At 41.7% G+C, this 17136-nt stretch overlaps 1 protein-coding gene across 2 annotated transcripts in view; it reads right to left on the reverse strand.

Annotated features, from left to right (window-relative positions):
• Positions 1–562: 562 nt before the first annotated feature.
• atp1a2a (ATPase Na+/K+ transporting subunit alpha 2a) overlaps positions 563–17136 on the reverse strand; it is a 193753-nt gene continuing 177179 nt past the window's right edge. For both annotated transcript variants that reach the window (XM_061920966.1, XM_061920967.1), the window contains 4 exons: positions 15550–15680; positions 8841–8942; positions 8574–8665; positions 563–1046 (listed from right to left, as the gene is read on the reverse strand). In XM_061920966.1, the coding sequence (XP_061776950.1) occupies positions 1018–1046; positions 8574–8665; positions 8841–8942; positions 15550–15680 (354 nt within the window). In that variant the 3' untranslated portion in view covers positions 563–1017. The remainder of the gene's footprint in view (positions 1047–8573; positions 8666–8840; positions 8943–15549; positions 15681–17136) is intronic.

Here is a 17136-nt window from a genome sequence, read left to right on the forward strand (position 1 = left end):
AGGCGAGCGGTCCATCCTGGGTCTCGACTCTGGACAGCCAGTACTTCATCCATGGTTATCGGACCGGACCCCCTCCACAAGGGAGGGGGGGATATAGGAGAAAGAAAAGAAGCGGCAGATCAACTGGTCTAAAAAGGAGGTCTATTTAAAGGCTAGAGTATACAGATGAGTTTTAAGGTGAGACATATATGAACGTCACAGCCGCTCTCAACCAACATATTTTACAATCAAGCCAAATGCAACAAACACAGCGAAATATGAACATGAAGGGTAAAAAAAATCAATAGTTGAAGGTGGTTTTAGTAAGCTGATGTCTTTTTTTGCGTTACTGGAAACACATTTTTAATGTCATCTGTGGTGGACGTGCAGGACTTCCTACACAAACACACATTTTTCCCATAGGGAGAAAGTGGTTGATGCAACATAAGCAACAAGATGCATTCATGCCAGAGTGTCACCAAGAAGAATATAATTAATTACACGCGTGAAATGACATTTGGGAAAGTATATATATATATATTTTTTTTTCTGTGTCTCGGGAAGTTTAGGAAAGACGGGCGGGTTTGTTTAACATATTGAATTTATTGAGTATGAATAACAAACAATACAATTCTAAAAACATAATCAAAAGCCTATTCTCAGCATCGATCGGTGGTGGTTCTAGCTATGATCCACAATTGCCTAGAATTTTCTAGGAGGTGCCGCAATGATGAGGGAGGAAAAAAAAAAAAATCTTATTTATGCTCAGTGCTCATCAGGTGAGGATACGTGTGTCAGACAGGCGGGATACTGACGTCCCTTATATTGCTCACACGAAATGGATCGAGCCAAACAGGAAATGGTCAAAGGGTCTCATTAAAGCTAAAGCCACTACTGGCGGTGATTATTAGATTTTGATCACTCTGGGGCTTTCAACTCATTGGATACAAGAGACAAACAAGTCAAAACACACACACACATGCGGTCGTACAAACACAAACACGCACACTTTGGACTTCTGCGGATGTCCTGTGAATGTCAATAATACGTCTCCTTCTCCACCCAGCCTGCAAGAGACAAGAGTGACACAGTCAAAACAAAACGTACACCTCCGTGGAGAAACAAGGTGTGTGTGTGTGGGGGGGGGCGTGGCCTGTGGACCTGCAGCGAGATCAGCGACAGGTGCGTAGATGGCCCACCTGGGCCTTTTTTGTCTAATCACCTATCACTCTGTTAAAGCCGGGGATGAGACAGGAGTTGGTGGTGGAGCACGAGCGAGAGCAAGACTGACACCTCAAGACAAAAGACAATTTATTCAAATAGTGGAAGACTCTCTTCTGGGTTCTTCGGACCACCAAATAACCGACATGCCAGGCTCTTCCAGGTTGACAACAATGTTTTATTTTTCAATAAATTGTCTTTTGTCTTGTCAGTCTCGCTCGTGCTCCACCACCAACTTCTCTCAGGCGGTACTGCATCAAAGTGTGTAAAGGATATCACCACATGGGCTCAGGAACACTTCATAAAACCACTGTCAGTAACTACAGTTGGTTGCTACTTCTCTAAGTGCAAGTTAAAACTCTGCTATGCAAAGCAAAACCCATTTATCAACAACATCCAGAAATGCTGCCGCTTCTCTGGGCCCGAGATCATCTAAGATGGACTGATGCAAGGTGGAAAAGTGTTCTGTGGTTTGACGAGTCCACATTTCAAATTATATTTGAAAACTGTGGACGTGGTGTCCTCCGGAACATAGAGGAAAATAACCATCCGGATTGTTATAGGCGCAAAGTTCAAAAGCCAGCATCTGTGATGGTATGGGGGTGCATTAGTGCCCAAGGCATGGGTAACTTACACATCTGTGAAGGCACCATTAATGCTGAATGGTCCATACAGGTTTTGGAGCAACATATGTTGTCATCCAAGCAACAGTATCATGGACGCCCCTGCTTGTTTCAGCAAGACAATGCCAAGCCACGTGTTACAACAGCCTGGTTTCGTAGTAAAAAAGTGGGGGTACTTTCCTGGCCCGCCTGCAGTCCAGACCTGTCTCCTAACGAGAATGTGTGGCTCATTATGAAGCGTAAAATACGACAGCGGACTGTTGAACGACTGAAGCTCTACACAAAACAACAATTGGAAAGAATTCTACTTTCAAAGTTTCAACAATTAGTTTCCTTAGTTCCCAAACGTTTATTGAGTGTTGTTAAAAGAAAAGGTGATGTAACACAGTGGTGAACATGCCCTTTCCCAACTACTTGGGCACATGTTGCAGCCATGAAATTCTAAGTTATTTATTATTTGCAAAAAAAAATAAAGTTTATGAGTTTCAACATGAAATATGTTGTCTTTGTAGCATATTCAACTGAAAATGGGTTGAAAAGGATTTGCAAATCATTGTATTCCGTTTATATTCACATCTAACACAACTTTCCAACTCATATGGAAACGGGGTTTGTATTATTGTTTTGTTTTGTTTCGGCTTTGTTAATAGTGCTGTGTGTGTTTTCGTCTTTTCTTCTAATATTGTTTTGTTTTGTGCAGCACATTGTGTTGGCCGTTTGCCTCCGCAAGAAAAATGCTAAACAAATAAAGTTTGATTCGATTTGACTTGACGTGAGCAAGCCTTCATATCCTCTTGGTATTCACCGACGTCTCTTTTGTTTCTACAAACGAATCGTCTTCCAACTCGCCGGCCCGCGACGCGCACGTGAACAGAGGAGATTAACTGTCACGATAAATTGTTCCCGTGACCCTCGCTCGGCGGCGCCGAACAAATCCTGAAGCGCGGTTGCCGACGCGGACAATCTGCGGGCCACATCTCATAACTCTTCATCAGCGCCGTGTAATTTCCTCTCTCATTATTTGCTCCTCGTCTTGTTGACAAGCATAATCTGCTTCCTGCGGCGGGGCGGATTAATTCGTAAACACGGCGGCCAGGCAAACGCTGGTCAAGTCGTAGCAGGATTTGCTCGGGATCTAATAAAATATGCCTACTGTGTGTGTTTTTCATGGAAAACACTTTTTGGAAGTTGATGCTGGAATTCTCTCAGCCGCCACGCTGTGGACTATTTTGTCTTGAATCAAAAGGTGGAAGACAAACAGTAATAAGTCCAAATGCCCCAGCGTTGCATGCTGGGAGGACGCTTGCTTTAGGCTGCGGGTCCCCGGCGCTCGTTGGCGAAGCGGGGACCGGGTCTTTTCATGAATAAAACATGGGCTTAATAATAACTCCGGAGTGACAATACTCAAAAGCGATACCAACGCAAAAGTGACACAGCAGCCATCTTGCGATGTGACAGAAAAAAGTATGCAAATGACGCAATTTGCATCACCGCAAAGGCAGACAAGAAACAGAAAGGGCGAGTCAGTCGCACCATTGATGCTTTCAAAAAACGCAAAAATAGCTTTTGTATCATGTCACTAATAATCGTCTGTAAAGTGCCTGCTTTTTAAAATAAAAAAAAAAATAAAAAAAAGTTCAACGCTGTCATTTCTGATCATAGAGTGTTTCACTTTTTCCACATTTTATTTATTTATTTACCGTATCGCTCCGGAGTATAAGTCGCACCTGCCGAAAATGCATAATAAAGAAGGAAAAAAACACATATAACTCGCACTGGAGTATAAGTCGCATATTTTAGGGAAATGTATTTGATAAAAACCAACACCAAGAATAGACATTTGAAAGGCAATTTAAAATAAATAAAGAATAGTGAGAAGCTCTGCCATCCGGGAGGAACTCAACGTAAAGCCGCTGCTCCTCCACATGGAGAGGAGCCAGATGAGGTGGTTCGGGCATCTGGTCAGGATGCCACCCGAACGCCTCCCTAGGGAGGTGTTTAGGGCACGTCCAACCGGTAGGAGGCCACGGGGAAGACCCAGGACACGTTGGGAAGACTATGTCTCCCGGCTGGCCTGGGAACGCCTCGGGATCCCCCGGGAAGAGCTAGACGAAGTGGCTGGAGATAGGGAAGTCTGGGCTTCCCTGCTTAGGCTGCTGCCCCCGCGACCCGACCTCGGATAAGCGGAAGATGATGGATGGATGGATGGAAAGAATAGTGAACAACAGGCTGAATAAATGTACGTTATATGACGCATAAATAACCAACTGAGAAGGTGCCTGGTAGAGATGCGCGGTTAGCGGTCACAACCGCGGAGTCCGCGGATAAACCGCGGGTCGGGCGGGTGACATGACGAAAAAATAGATTTTAAATCGATTCGGGCGGGTGGCGGTTGAACCAATTCGGAAATATATCTTGTAATAATCCCAGGGATGTAGGCTCATAAAACTTCTTCGTTTGTCTTGTCTTTATTGCACAAGATGTAATACAACCACACAACAGCTCTCATGTCTCTAACGCTTTTCCCGGGACTACTCGAACTCTCACTTCCTGTCGATAACGTCACTTCCCTATCTCTCCCGGAAGTCCCGCCCCCCCCAGCCAAGGTCATTGGCTAACACCCCGTAGCCAGCCGCTACATTATACATAGTTAAATGTTATGTTGAAGACGTTCATTTAGCCTACTGACGTGTATTTATAAATGGTTGATTTATATAGGCTAGTAGGTAAATTGTTGTACCTGACAACTCTTGATGGTACAATCCATATATCACGTCACGCTAACATCACGTGACACCTCTGATGAAGGCTGCAGAAGCAAGGTAGCCCAAACTTGCAAGGTACAACACTTTACCTTACTAGCCTATAGAAATCAACCATTTATAAATAGTTCAATGTTGTTACCCACATACGAAAAACGAGCAGCACTCTTTGAAACAGTGTGTGGGCATACTTTTATTTTGAAGTGTCTCGTTTGGTCTGTCGACGGATGTACGGAAGCTTCCGGGTATGGCCAACGAGGTATTTGTCATTTGTTGGTATTTTACTTGGTAAAATGTTTGATCCACATGCTGTGCATGTTATTATTTTTACGTTTGTAACGTGCTTTATTTATTACAGTTTTCACGGTGAATTTGAAGGGAAAGTTAGCCTTCAAATAAATCAGTTCAAGAAAGCCATTGTGTCTGTGCTATTTGGAGGGAGTTACGCTTTCTAACCTCACTAATGCCTTGCATCATCTATATTAGATATATAACAACGGGCGGGTGTGGTTTTGATGAAATGTTGGTTTGGGTGGGTGGCGGGGGGATGGTGACTTTAGTGATGTGGTTGCGGATGATATAATTGCCTATCCGTGCCTCTCTAGTGCCTGGTATGTTAACATAACATATTATGGTAAGAGTCATTCAAATAACTATAACATATAGAACATGCTATATGTTCTATATGTTACAATCTGTCACTCCTCAATCAATCAATGTATTTTATTTCGGCAATCTTCACATAAAACAAAGAACAACAACAAGAAAAGAAAATAAAAAAAAAAAAACACTCATTTGAGAAATGATTGAGCCGAAAGGGTGTAGGTTGAAGCAACGCTTATATAAACCTACCCCATCACAACAAGAACAAGGTTCAAAATATATAAAATCTAAAACATGCTTCACTTATATTACTTTTTTTTTTTAAACAATATATTAGCAACATATATGTCTCATATACAGTTTAACATTTAAATCAAACATATACATTTGTACACTTATATATATATATATATATATACATATATGTATATATATATTATATATACACATTATATATATATATATATATTATATATAATCGATAAAACCCATGAAATCTTATACGTCTAGTCTAGTCTCTTACGTGAATGAGCTAAATAATATTATTTGATATTTTACGGCAATGTGTTAATAATTCCACACAAGTCGCTCCTGAGTATAAGTCGCACCCCTGGCCAAACTATGAAAAAAAACTGCGACTTATAGTCCGAAAAATACAGTAAGTCTTATTCCAATATGGAATGAATTAATTTTTGTCCAAAAAACTCGACAGACAATATCCCATAAAGACACTGTGATTTTTGTGTTTTTTTTGTAATAGCAAATTTATTAAAAACTAAAAATAAAAAAAAGTCACATGTCCATAAATAGTCGCAGCCTTTGCTCAATACTTTGGCAGCAATTCCAGCCTCCAGTCTTTTTGAATATGATGCCACTAGCTTGGCACACCTATCTTTGGGCAGTTTCACCCATTCATCTGTGAGGCACCTCTCAATCTTCACCAGATTGATGGAAAGCGTTGGTTTTTAATACATTTACAATATTAAATAAAAAAAAAATTGGTAAATGAGTTAAGTTAACTTAAAGTACCAATGATTGTCAGACACACTAGGTGTGGTGAAATGTGTCCTCTGCATCCCTTTATTCATCCCTGGGAGGTGAGCAGTGAGCAGCAGTGGCGCCGCGCCTGGGAATAATTTTTGGTGATTAAACCCCCAATTCCAACCCTTAATGCTGAGTGCCAAGCAGGGAGGTAATGATAAATGGGTTGTACTTGTATAGCGCTTTTCTACCTTCAAGGTACTCAAAGCGCTTTGACACTACTTCCACATTTACCCATTCACACACACACTGATGGAGGGAGCTGCCATGCAAGGCGCCAACCAGCACCCATCAGGAGCAAGGGTGAAGTGTCTTGCTCAGGACACAACGGACGTGACGAGGTTGGTTCTAGGTGGGATTTGAACCAGTGACCCTCAGGTTGCGCACGGCCACTCTTCCACTGCGCCACGCCGTCCCTATGGGTCCCATTTTTATAGTCCTTGGTATGACACACAACCTACCAATCTCAGGGCGGACACTCTAACCACTTGGCCACTGAGTAAGCGCTTTTCTACCTTCAAGTGACTCAAAGCGCTTTGACACTATTTCAACATTCACCCATTCATACACACACATTCACACACTGATGGCAGGACCCACAACTCATCAGGAGCAAGGGTGACGTGTCTTGCTTAAGGACACAACGGACGTGACGAGGTTGGTAGAAGGTGGGGATTGAACCAGGAACCCTCAGTTTTCTGGCACGGCCACTCTCCCAACCCGCGCCACGCCGTCCCTAAAAAAGATCAACTGTAACATAAAATGTGGAAAAAGTGAAGCGCTGTGAATACTTTACCAATTAAAAGCACCGCCTTTATTTTTAGATATTCATCTAATGAGATGTCGGGAAGGACAATAAATGTCTCAATGCAGAAAAAATTAGAACAATAAGCAAGAAATACGAGATAGTAAATTCACAATTCAACCCTGCCATCTCTTGGAGCAAGAGATATAGTTTTTTTGGCATGCTAGCTGTTAGCATGCTAATTATACCCATTATTAGCATTGGTATTTTAAAATTTAAAATAGGCGTAATTAACATGTGCAGGCTCTACAATACTTGAGTGTTGAATAAATTACCGTTTCATCAACCATTTTACAAAAAACATTCTTCACAATTGGAAAAGGTATATCTTCACCCATGTTGAGATGTGATATAGTGTTGCACAAACAGGACAGTGATTTATAGAGATGTCTGATAATGGCTTTTTTGCCGATATCCGATATGGTCCAACTCTTAATTACCGATTCTGATATCAAACGATACCGATATATACAGTCGTGGAATTAACACATTATTATGCCTAATTTTGTAGTGATGCCCCGCTGGATGCATATGTAACAATGTAACAAGGTTTTCCAAAATAAATCAACTCAAGTTATGGACAAAAATGCCAACATGGCACTGCCATGTTTATTATTTAAGTCACAAACTGCATTATTCTTTTAAACATGCCTCAAAACAGCAGCTTGGAATTTGAAACATGCTCTTCCTGAGAGAGCATGAGGAGGTTGAGGTGGGCGGGGTTGAGGGGAGGGGGGGGTAGGAGGTAGCGGGGGTGTATATTGTAGCGTCCTGGAAGAGATTGTGCTGCAAGGGGGTCTGGGTATTTGTTCTGTTGTGTTACCGTGCGGATGTTCTCCGGAAATGTGTTTGTCATTCTTGTTTGGTGTGGGTTCACAGTGTGGCGCTTATTTGTAACAGTGTTAACGTTGTTTATACGGCCACCCTCAGTGTTGACCAAGTATGCCTTGCATTCACTTGTGTGTGTGAAAAGCCGCAAATATTAAGTGATTGGGCCGACACGCAAAGAAAGGTCCTTTAAAGTTTATTGGCGCTCTGTACTTCTCCCTACGGCCGTGTAAAAGTCCTAAATTGTACTTTTTGAAATTGATACCGACAAGTTTGAAACCGATACCGATAATTTCCAATAATACATTTTAATGCATTTATCGGCCGATAATATTGGCGGTCCGATATTATCGGCCATCTGTAGTGATTTAAAATCTGCACACATAAAAAATAATAATCTTTGGTTTGCCGCCAAGCCACTTTGCTAACGAGGAGATGACGACGTATGACTGGGGCTACAGACGCCAATCAGTTGCTAAACGCTTGTTAGCATCACTGTAGCCCAGGATGTTTGTTTTCCCAAGAACGCGGTGATAAAAATCATCCGGGTCACGAAGGACGGCAGATGCTGTGAAGTTGCACTCGGAGGAAAATTGGCACTCGCGGCTCTTGACACAAGAGTCCAAACCAATTTACTCTTCTGCTGGTTTATTAACGAGACAAAGAAGTCGAGAAAGCGTTTAATCTGGCGAGCTCCTAATAACTGCTTACCTCCAGGGTTCCTCCGCAGAATTAATTTGCGAACTTCGTCATAAACGAAGATGAGGAGACTGTACGGGAAGGCGCAGAACCACCACATGATCCTGAGGAGAGGTGCAGAACAAACGGGAAACGGTGAATAACCCCAAAAAGACAGCTGACCTTTCAGCACCAGAATGATAATGGGTGGAGTCAGGAATGACGAGCTAATGGCCGCCTTTGGACCTGAAGGGGTTGTTTTTTTTCACTTTACTGGTGATATTAACATGCAGGGCTTACTTGAGAGGGTACATGCGCAGAGCCACGTCCATTCCAGGACAGTAGGACAGGAAGGCAGCCAGGGCGGTCTCAATGAACAGGCCGAAGATCAGGATGTAGTTCCTGTTAAAGGAAAAGCAACATAGTGAAAGCCGTCATCAGGAATAACACAAATTTCAAGAGATCAAGAGACAAAAATGCAGTTAAAATGTTCATTCTCAAACTATTTTATGGAAATGTTACATTTTTATGCCAGAAGTGGAACGGCATGGGATTTTTATTTCAAGCCAAATCTGCCCAACAACCATTTGTAGTTACTAGGAAGAATAACAAACAAGCAACATTGTGAGAAAAAAAAAGTTTCACTACACATTGTGACGCTTTGCTGGCATCGTGGTGTGGTTGCGTTCTTTTGTTGATGCAATGCGGAATGGACACGGTGTGAGGGTAAGGATGATGCTTTATTTACAACTACAAAAATAGACTAAGAACAAAAAGACTTGCACATAGGCACTATAGACAAAACAAACCGAACTAGCATGGGAGCTAGAAAGAACAGAAAGCGCTAGCATGTGAGCTTGGTAAAAACGAAGGAATAGCATGGGAGCCAACAAGTACAAAAGATATTTACCACGATCGGGGATAGCGACGTCACCTGTTGCATAGAAAGCAAGTTTACACTGCGAGGCCGAATGGCAAACAAAGGCAGGCTTAAATGGGGAGGTAATCAAAAAGCAGGTGCGCTTGAGAAACACCAGGCAGGTGACACAAATATGAAACTAGGCAACGGAACAAAACAGGAAGTGCCACCAGGAACTAAGGATGTCAAATAACAAACAGGATGAATAGAATAGAATAGAAAGTACTTTATTGATCCCTGGGGGAAATTCAGCACCAGTTTGCTCACAATAAACAATAATAATAATAATAAATAATATATTACATACATTATACATATAATATATGAATAATATAAATATATTTTACATATATTCTACATTTAAGTGCAGTCAAGAAGGAACATATGCATTATAAAGTCTGATGGCTGTTGGTATGAAGGACCTCCTGTGTCGTTCCGTGTTACATTTTGGGAGTCTGAGCCTTCCACTGAACGTGTTCATTCCCTCCGCAAGGTCCTAGTGTAGTGGGTGGGAGGTGTTGTTAATAATGACTAGGAGTTTTGCTAGACTTCTCCTCTCTGACACCACCGCCAGAGAGTCCAGCTCCACTCCCACCACGTTACTGGCCTTCTCTACCAACTTGTCCGGTCTGCTTGCGTCCCTCACTCTCAGCCCGCAGCCCTAGCAAGCCACGGCATACAAGAAAGCGCTCGCCATCACCGACATGTAGAACATCTTCAACATCTTTGTACAGACGTTGAAGGATCCCAGCCTCCTGAGGAAGTAGAGACGGCTCTGTCCCTTCTTGTAGAGGGCCTCAGCGTGTTTTGACCCATTCAGCTTGTTGTCCATGTGTACTCCGAGGTATTTATAATCCTCAACCATGTCCACATCGAACCCCTTGATGGAAACAGGGGTCGCCGGAGTACTCCTCCTCCTCCTTCCCAAATCCACAACCAGCTCCTTGGTCTTTGTCACATTGAGCTGGAGGTGGTTCTTTCCACACCATGTGACAAAGTCCTCCACCAGTGCCCTGTATTCCTCGTCATCACCATCCTCAATACACCCCACTATCGCAGACTCATCAGAAAACTTCTGAGGGGGGCAGGACTCTGATTGATAGTGGAAATCGGTTGTGTAACTGGTGGAGAGGAAGGGGGAGAGGACTGTGCCCTGCGGGGCCCCGGTGTTGCTGACCAGCCTGTCAGACACAGTCCTGCAGTCGAACGTACTGTGGTCTGTCAGTCAGGCAATCGAGAACCCAGGACACCAAGGGGGCCTCCACCTGCATCTTCTCTAACTTCACACTCAGTAGCCCAGGCCGTATAGTATTGAAAGCACTGGAGAAGTCAAAAAACATGTGGATAGGATGTGATATACAAAACAGAACAAAACCAGAATATGCCATGATCCGAGCAGCGGATCATGACACACATCTTAAAGCTTTGTCCACTATTAAAACAGTCATCTACAGACATTAGAGATGTAAGTGTGATCATGTTGTTTTTGGGATTCACGGCTCTTCATCAACAACGGCACAGCAGTGGAGATGGTAAGCAGCCCCAAGTTCCTGGGGGTGCAGATAGCTGACAATATGACCTGGTCCCTACACACCGGAGCTCTTGTAAAAAGAGCTCAGCAGCGCATGCACTTTTTTGCGTCAGATGAAAAGAGCCCGCTCTCTCCCCCCATTCTCACCACATTCTACAGAGGTACTGTAGAGTGCCTACTGACCAACTGTATCTCTGTCTGGACTGGAGCATGCAGTGCCTCGGACTGGAAGTCTCTGCAGACAGTGGTGAGGACTCCTCTTAATCCTATTCAGGAGATTTTGCAAAAAGCCGCTGCCTGACAAAGGCTCAGAAAATCTCCAGAGACTCCTCCCGCTCCCACCAAAGACTGTTTTCACTGCTTGACTCTAAAAAGAGGTTCCGCAGCCTCCGTAGCAGAACCTCCAGCTTCTGTAACAGCTTCTTCCCCTCAGGCCATAAGACTCTTGAACGCATCATAATAATCCCCTCAACTCCCCACAAAAATGGATTAATTTACTGGAATATAAAGACAATATAACACACATCCATAAACGTGAATGCATACGCAAAAGTGCAATATATTTATCTGTACAGTAATCCATTGTTTTCCATCCGCACCTTATTGCTCTTTTATCCTGCACGACCATGAGCTAATGCAACAAAATGTTGTTCTTATCTGTACTGTAAAGTTCAAATTTGAATGACAATAAAAAGGAAGTCTAAGTCTATGTCTAGTCTAAGTCTCTACGTAAGGATCTTGATGATGTTCTGTTCAAAGAGCTGTTCAAAAGACTGCTCAGTTATTGAAGTACCTTGTTTTTTTAAATGTCTATGGATAACCTCGTTCATCCAGGTCATTGTCATTTCAGGGCATTTAATCAATCACAACTGGAGTCTTTGGTTTGTCTGAGAAGACTTTTCACCTCCTATCCAAGTAGGCTTTATCAGTTCATCAGCTGTATCTGGTAGATCAGTTACAGCTCATTTATTACCTGTTCTGTGCTACGTGTTTTATGTTGCACGATTGCACCAAGAAAAATTCCTAGTTTGTGAACCCGTTCTCAAACAATGGCATTAAAAACTATTCTGATTCCGATTCATACTCATAGACTTTGATTGGTCAGATCTCGTCAGGATCTAACCAAACAGTCCATTTGAGATTGATTGAATGCGCACAGATTGCGTTCTTTTTTAACAATTTAAGAAATGTTTTAATTAAAATTTATATAGGATATGGTGGATCAGAATCCTTTTAATCTACACAAATATTGCAGATTAAAGTATGTACAAAGTGGATAAAGTGCATAATAGCGCTTTTTGGAGACACAGTCAGCTGATTTTAATTTTCCTGAAGGAATAAATAAAGTACTATCTATTAGCATTAAATATGCGGGCACAAATAAGTGTCGTATGATGATATCAGTCGATATCGATATGTATCACTGTAAAAATGAAATCACAATTTTCGTCATGTTAAAATGTTACATTGCTAATAAGTGAAATGTGACATTATAAGGTTAATTTTGATTGAAATATGTATGTTTTGTCAGGGGTTTAACAAGACAGATGGATTAAGGAGTACTATATAACATTCACACACTTTCAGTATTATTTTACAAATGTCATTTTGCTCACAACTCTTTGCGTCTACATGTATGTCATTAAAGCCGTGATTATTTTCTAGGTTAAATGCACACGGGTGGAAGACTGGAGCGTCAATCACGGCTGCCCAATACACCTACATGCACGTATCATGAGTGCACATACACAAACGTACAGTCCTGGTCAAAAGTTTACATACACTTGTAGGGACATAATGTCATGGCTGTCTTGAGGTTCCAATCATTGCAACAACTCTTGTTTTTTGTGATACAGTGATTGGAGCACATACAGCTCGATTTTTGATATCACATGGACAAAAATAAGACCTTCTGGAGCAAATTTCTGTTGTCACATATAGAACATGTTATACGTTTACCAAACAATCTGTCACTCCTAATTGCTGAATCCCATGAAATCTTATACGTCTGGTCTCTTACATGAATGAGCTAAATAATCCATCCATCCATCCATCCATTTTCTACCGCTTATTCACAGTTTAAAAATACTATGGAAAAAAATGTACATCATAAAAAGTGGTATAAAAGAGCAAACAGGTGAAGTGTAACAAGAAAATGTTGCAATGTTTACTCTAATAACACACAGCTGCCATGCAGGCTGTTTCTTTCTTTAAAAGAAAAATAGTGACTCAAAATCAATTACGAATTATTGACCAAATCAAGGCTCCAATTTTGTCACTTTAAATATTCAACTTTGAGATATTTTTGGGGGCAAATATTGCTTATTTTGTGTTTGCCATATAAAAAACTGAGCTGGTTTTTTTTTCAGAGAAGGGCCTAAAACGAACAAACAAAAAACATAAACTACAAAAAAACGTATAATTGACGAATCGATCTGAAGTTGATTTCGAGACCATTGTGTTAAAAGTAAACAGTAAAAAAAAAAAAAATTGATATTTATTTTTTTAACACTTTAATGAGTAGGACCCTTTTGGATCAGTGTGTTATGTTCTTAAGTGTCATTGCACCAAAAATAACAGTGAATTAAAATCAGTGGTGTTATGAGTTGTTGACCTTTTTATCGCTCCAATTATTATATAATCTCGAACATTCTACTTAAAAATTTTATTGGGTGAAAATATTGCATATTTTGTTTGTTTTTTCTATAAAAAAAAAAACATGGTTTTCTTTGACAAAAAAAGCATACAACTTAAATCTTTAAATACGTCATATTGACAGATAGACTTAATGTTGATGTATCCATCCATCCATCCATTTTCTACCGCTTATTCCCTTTTGGGGTCGCGGGGGGTGCTGGCGCCTATCTCAGCTACAATCGGGCGGAAGGCGGGGTACACCCTGGACAAGTCGCCACCTCATCGCAGGGCCAACACAAATAGACAGACAACATTCACACTCACATTCACACACTAGGGCCGATTTAGTGTTGCCAATCAACCTATCCCCAGGTGCATGTCTTTGGAAGTGGGAGGAAGCCGGAGTACCCGGAGGGAACCCACGCATTCACGGGGAGAACATGCAAACTATATTCTACATTTAAGTGCAGTCAAGGAACATGCATTAGTGGTCTATTGTACGGAACATGTACTGTACGGGGAGAACATGCAAACTCCACACAGAAAGATCCCGAGCCTGGATTTGAACCCAGGACTGCAGGACCTTCGTATTGTGAGGCACACGCACTAACCCCTCTGCCACCGTGAAGCCAAATAATGATTTCATATTTTACGGTAATGTGTTAATAATTTCACACATAAGTCGTTCCTAAGTATAAGTCGCACCCCCGGGCAAACTATGAAAAAAAACTGCGACTCATAATCCAAAAAATACGGTAGTACAGTGGCACACACGCAGCAAAACACGCAACAACGTCCAAACTCTCCGAACACAGAAGGCACCATAAATTAAATACAACGAGAAAATTCCACGATTTAAAAATGCATCAGTTATAAATACAATAAAACAACTGGTTAAAAAAAATTAAAAAATATTTTTGTTTCATCTGACATGCCATGGACAAAGATAAGACCTTCTGGAGGTAAGTTCTGTGGTCAGATAAAACAAAAATTGAGCTGTTTGGCCACAATACCCGACAATATGTTTAAAGGAGAAAAGGTAAGGCCCTAAATCCCAGGAACACCCTCCCACCGTCAAGCGTGGTGGTGGTAGTATTATGCTCTGGGCTTGATTTGCCACCAATGGAACTGGTGCTTTACAGAGAGTAAAGGGGACAATCAAAAAGGAGGATTAGCTCCAAATTCTTCAGGACAACCTAAAATCATCGGCCCCGAGGTTGGGTCTGTCGTTCCAACAGGACAATGACCCCAAACACACGTCAAAAGCGGTAAAAGAATGGCTAAATCAGGCTACAATTAAGGTTTTAGAACGGCCGTCCTAAAGTCCTGACTTAAACATGTGGACAATGCTGAAGAAACAAGTCCATGTCCGAAAACCAACACAATTAGCTGAACTGCACCAATGTTGTCAAGATGAGTAGTCAAAAATTCAAGCAGAAGCTTGTGGATGGCTACAAAAAGCGCCTAATGGCAGTAAAACTGGCCAAAGGCATATCAACACTGCTATATGTATACTTTTGACCCAGCAGATTTGGTCACATTTTCAGTAGACCCATAATAAATTCATAAAAGAACCAAACTTCATGAATGTTTTTTTGTGACCAACAAGTATGGGCTCCAATCACTCTATCACAAAAAAATAAGACTCGTAGAAATGATTGGAATCTCAAAACAGCCTTGACATTATATTCTTCACATTCTTTTTTACCATGACTGTATATCAGTTAGTTAATGAATGGAAACTCAAGACAACCATGACTTTTGACCATGACCGTAGCTCCAGAGACGCAAACAAGAATTCCAAATGGGGTTTCCTATGATTACTTGACTTTGTCGAGAATTCTGAATGTGAGCGTGATGTGACAAAGACTACGTAAGCACAAGAATAGAATCAAATTGATGCGAAAATCAAGACGACTGACTTCATGCCCTGCTGGAAGAGAGAGTTCCTCCTGGTCTTGCAGATGATGAGGTCGGCCCACTGGACCACAACGATGCTGACGAAGAAGGACGTGTGACACGTGAACTCCACGATCTTCCTCTGCTCGTACGTCTGCGGGACAAAGACGATGAGTGGGAACGCACCCACTGTGTGTGTGTGTGTGTGTGTGTGTGTGTGTGTGTTACAATGAATTGATTAACGGGGATCCCGACTTAACCCTTGTGTAATGCTCATATTGTTGTTACTCAGCCAGCGTTTGTGGGTCTGATGAACCCGTTGCATTGTGTGCCTTTTAGTGCCTCACAATTAAACACTTTTATGTTAAAATACTGAACAGATGTTTACCTTATCCACATAAACATCTGTGTTTGATTGTGAGGCATTAAAAGCCACAAAATGCAACAGGTTTATCCACAATCGCTGGCTGAGTAACAACAATATGAACGTTGCGCAGAACATTTCTCTGCCAGTTTCTGCATCCCACAGGGATTCTTCTTTTGTGTTTTTACACCTGCGATTCCACCACAAGGTTGCAACATTGTTTGTCAACCCTGTCTGCTCTCATTTTCTCGCACATTTGACCCTCTGATGTTCTGTGTACCAACACTCTGTGTGTGTGTGTGTGTGTGTGTGTGTGTGTTTGTGTGTTACAATGAATTGATTAACGGGGATCCCGACTTAACCCTTGTGTAATGTTCATATTGTTGTTACTCAGCCAGCGTTTGTGGGTCTGATGGACCCGTTGCATTGTGTGGCTTTTAGTGCCTCACAATCAAACACTTTTATGTTAAAATACTGAACAGATGTTTACCTTATCCAAATAAACATCTGTGTTTGATTGTGAGGCATTAAAAGCCACAAAATGCAACAGGTTTATCCACAATCGCTGGCTGAGTAACAACAATATGAACGTTGCGCAGAACATTTCTCTGCCAGTTTCTGCAGGCCACAGGGATTCTTCTTTTGTGTTTTTACACCTGCGATTCCACCACAAGGTTGCAACATTGTTTGTCAACCCTGTCTGCTCTCATTTTCTCGCACATTTGACCCTCTGATGTTCTGTGTACCAACACTCTGTGTGTGTGTGTGTGTGTGTTACAATGAATTGATTAACAGGGATCCCGACTTAACCCTTGTGTAATTTTCATATTGTTGTTACTCAGCCAGCGTTTGTGGGTCTGATGGACCCGGTGCATTGTGTGGCTTTTAGTGCCTCACAATCAAACACTTTTATGTTAAAATACTGAACAGATGTTTACCTTATCCCCATAAACATCTGTGTTTGATTGTGAGGCATTAAAAGCCACAAAATGCAACAGGTTTATCCACAATCGCTGGCTGAGTAACAACAATATGAACGTTGCGCAGAACATTTCTCTGCCAGTTTCTGCATGCCACAGGGGTTCTTCTTTTGTGTTTTTACACCTGCGATTCCACCACAAGGTTGCAACATTGTTTGTCAACACTGTCTGCTCTCATTTTCTCGCACATTTGACCCTCTGATGTTCTGTGTGCCAACACTCTGTGTGTGTGTGTGTGTTACAATGAATTGATTAACGGGGATCCC

The sequence above is a fragment of the Nerophis ophidion genome, linkage group LG14 (assembly GCF_033978795.1).
Source record: "Nerophis ophidion isolate RoL-2023_Sa linkage group LG14, RoL_Noph_v1.0, whole genome shotgun sequence".
Lineage (NCBI taxonomy): Eukaryota > Metazoa > Chordata > Actinopteri > Syngnathiformes > Syngnathidae > Nerophis > Nerophis ophidion.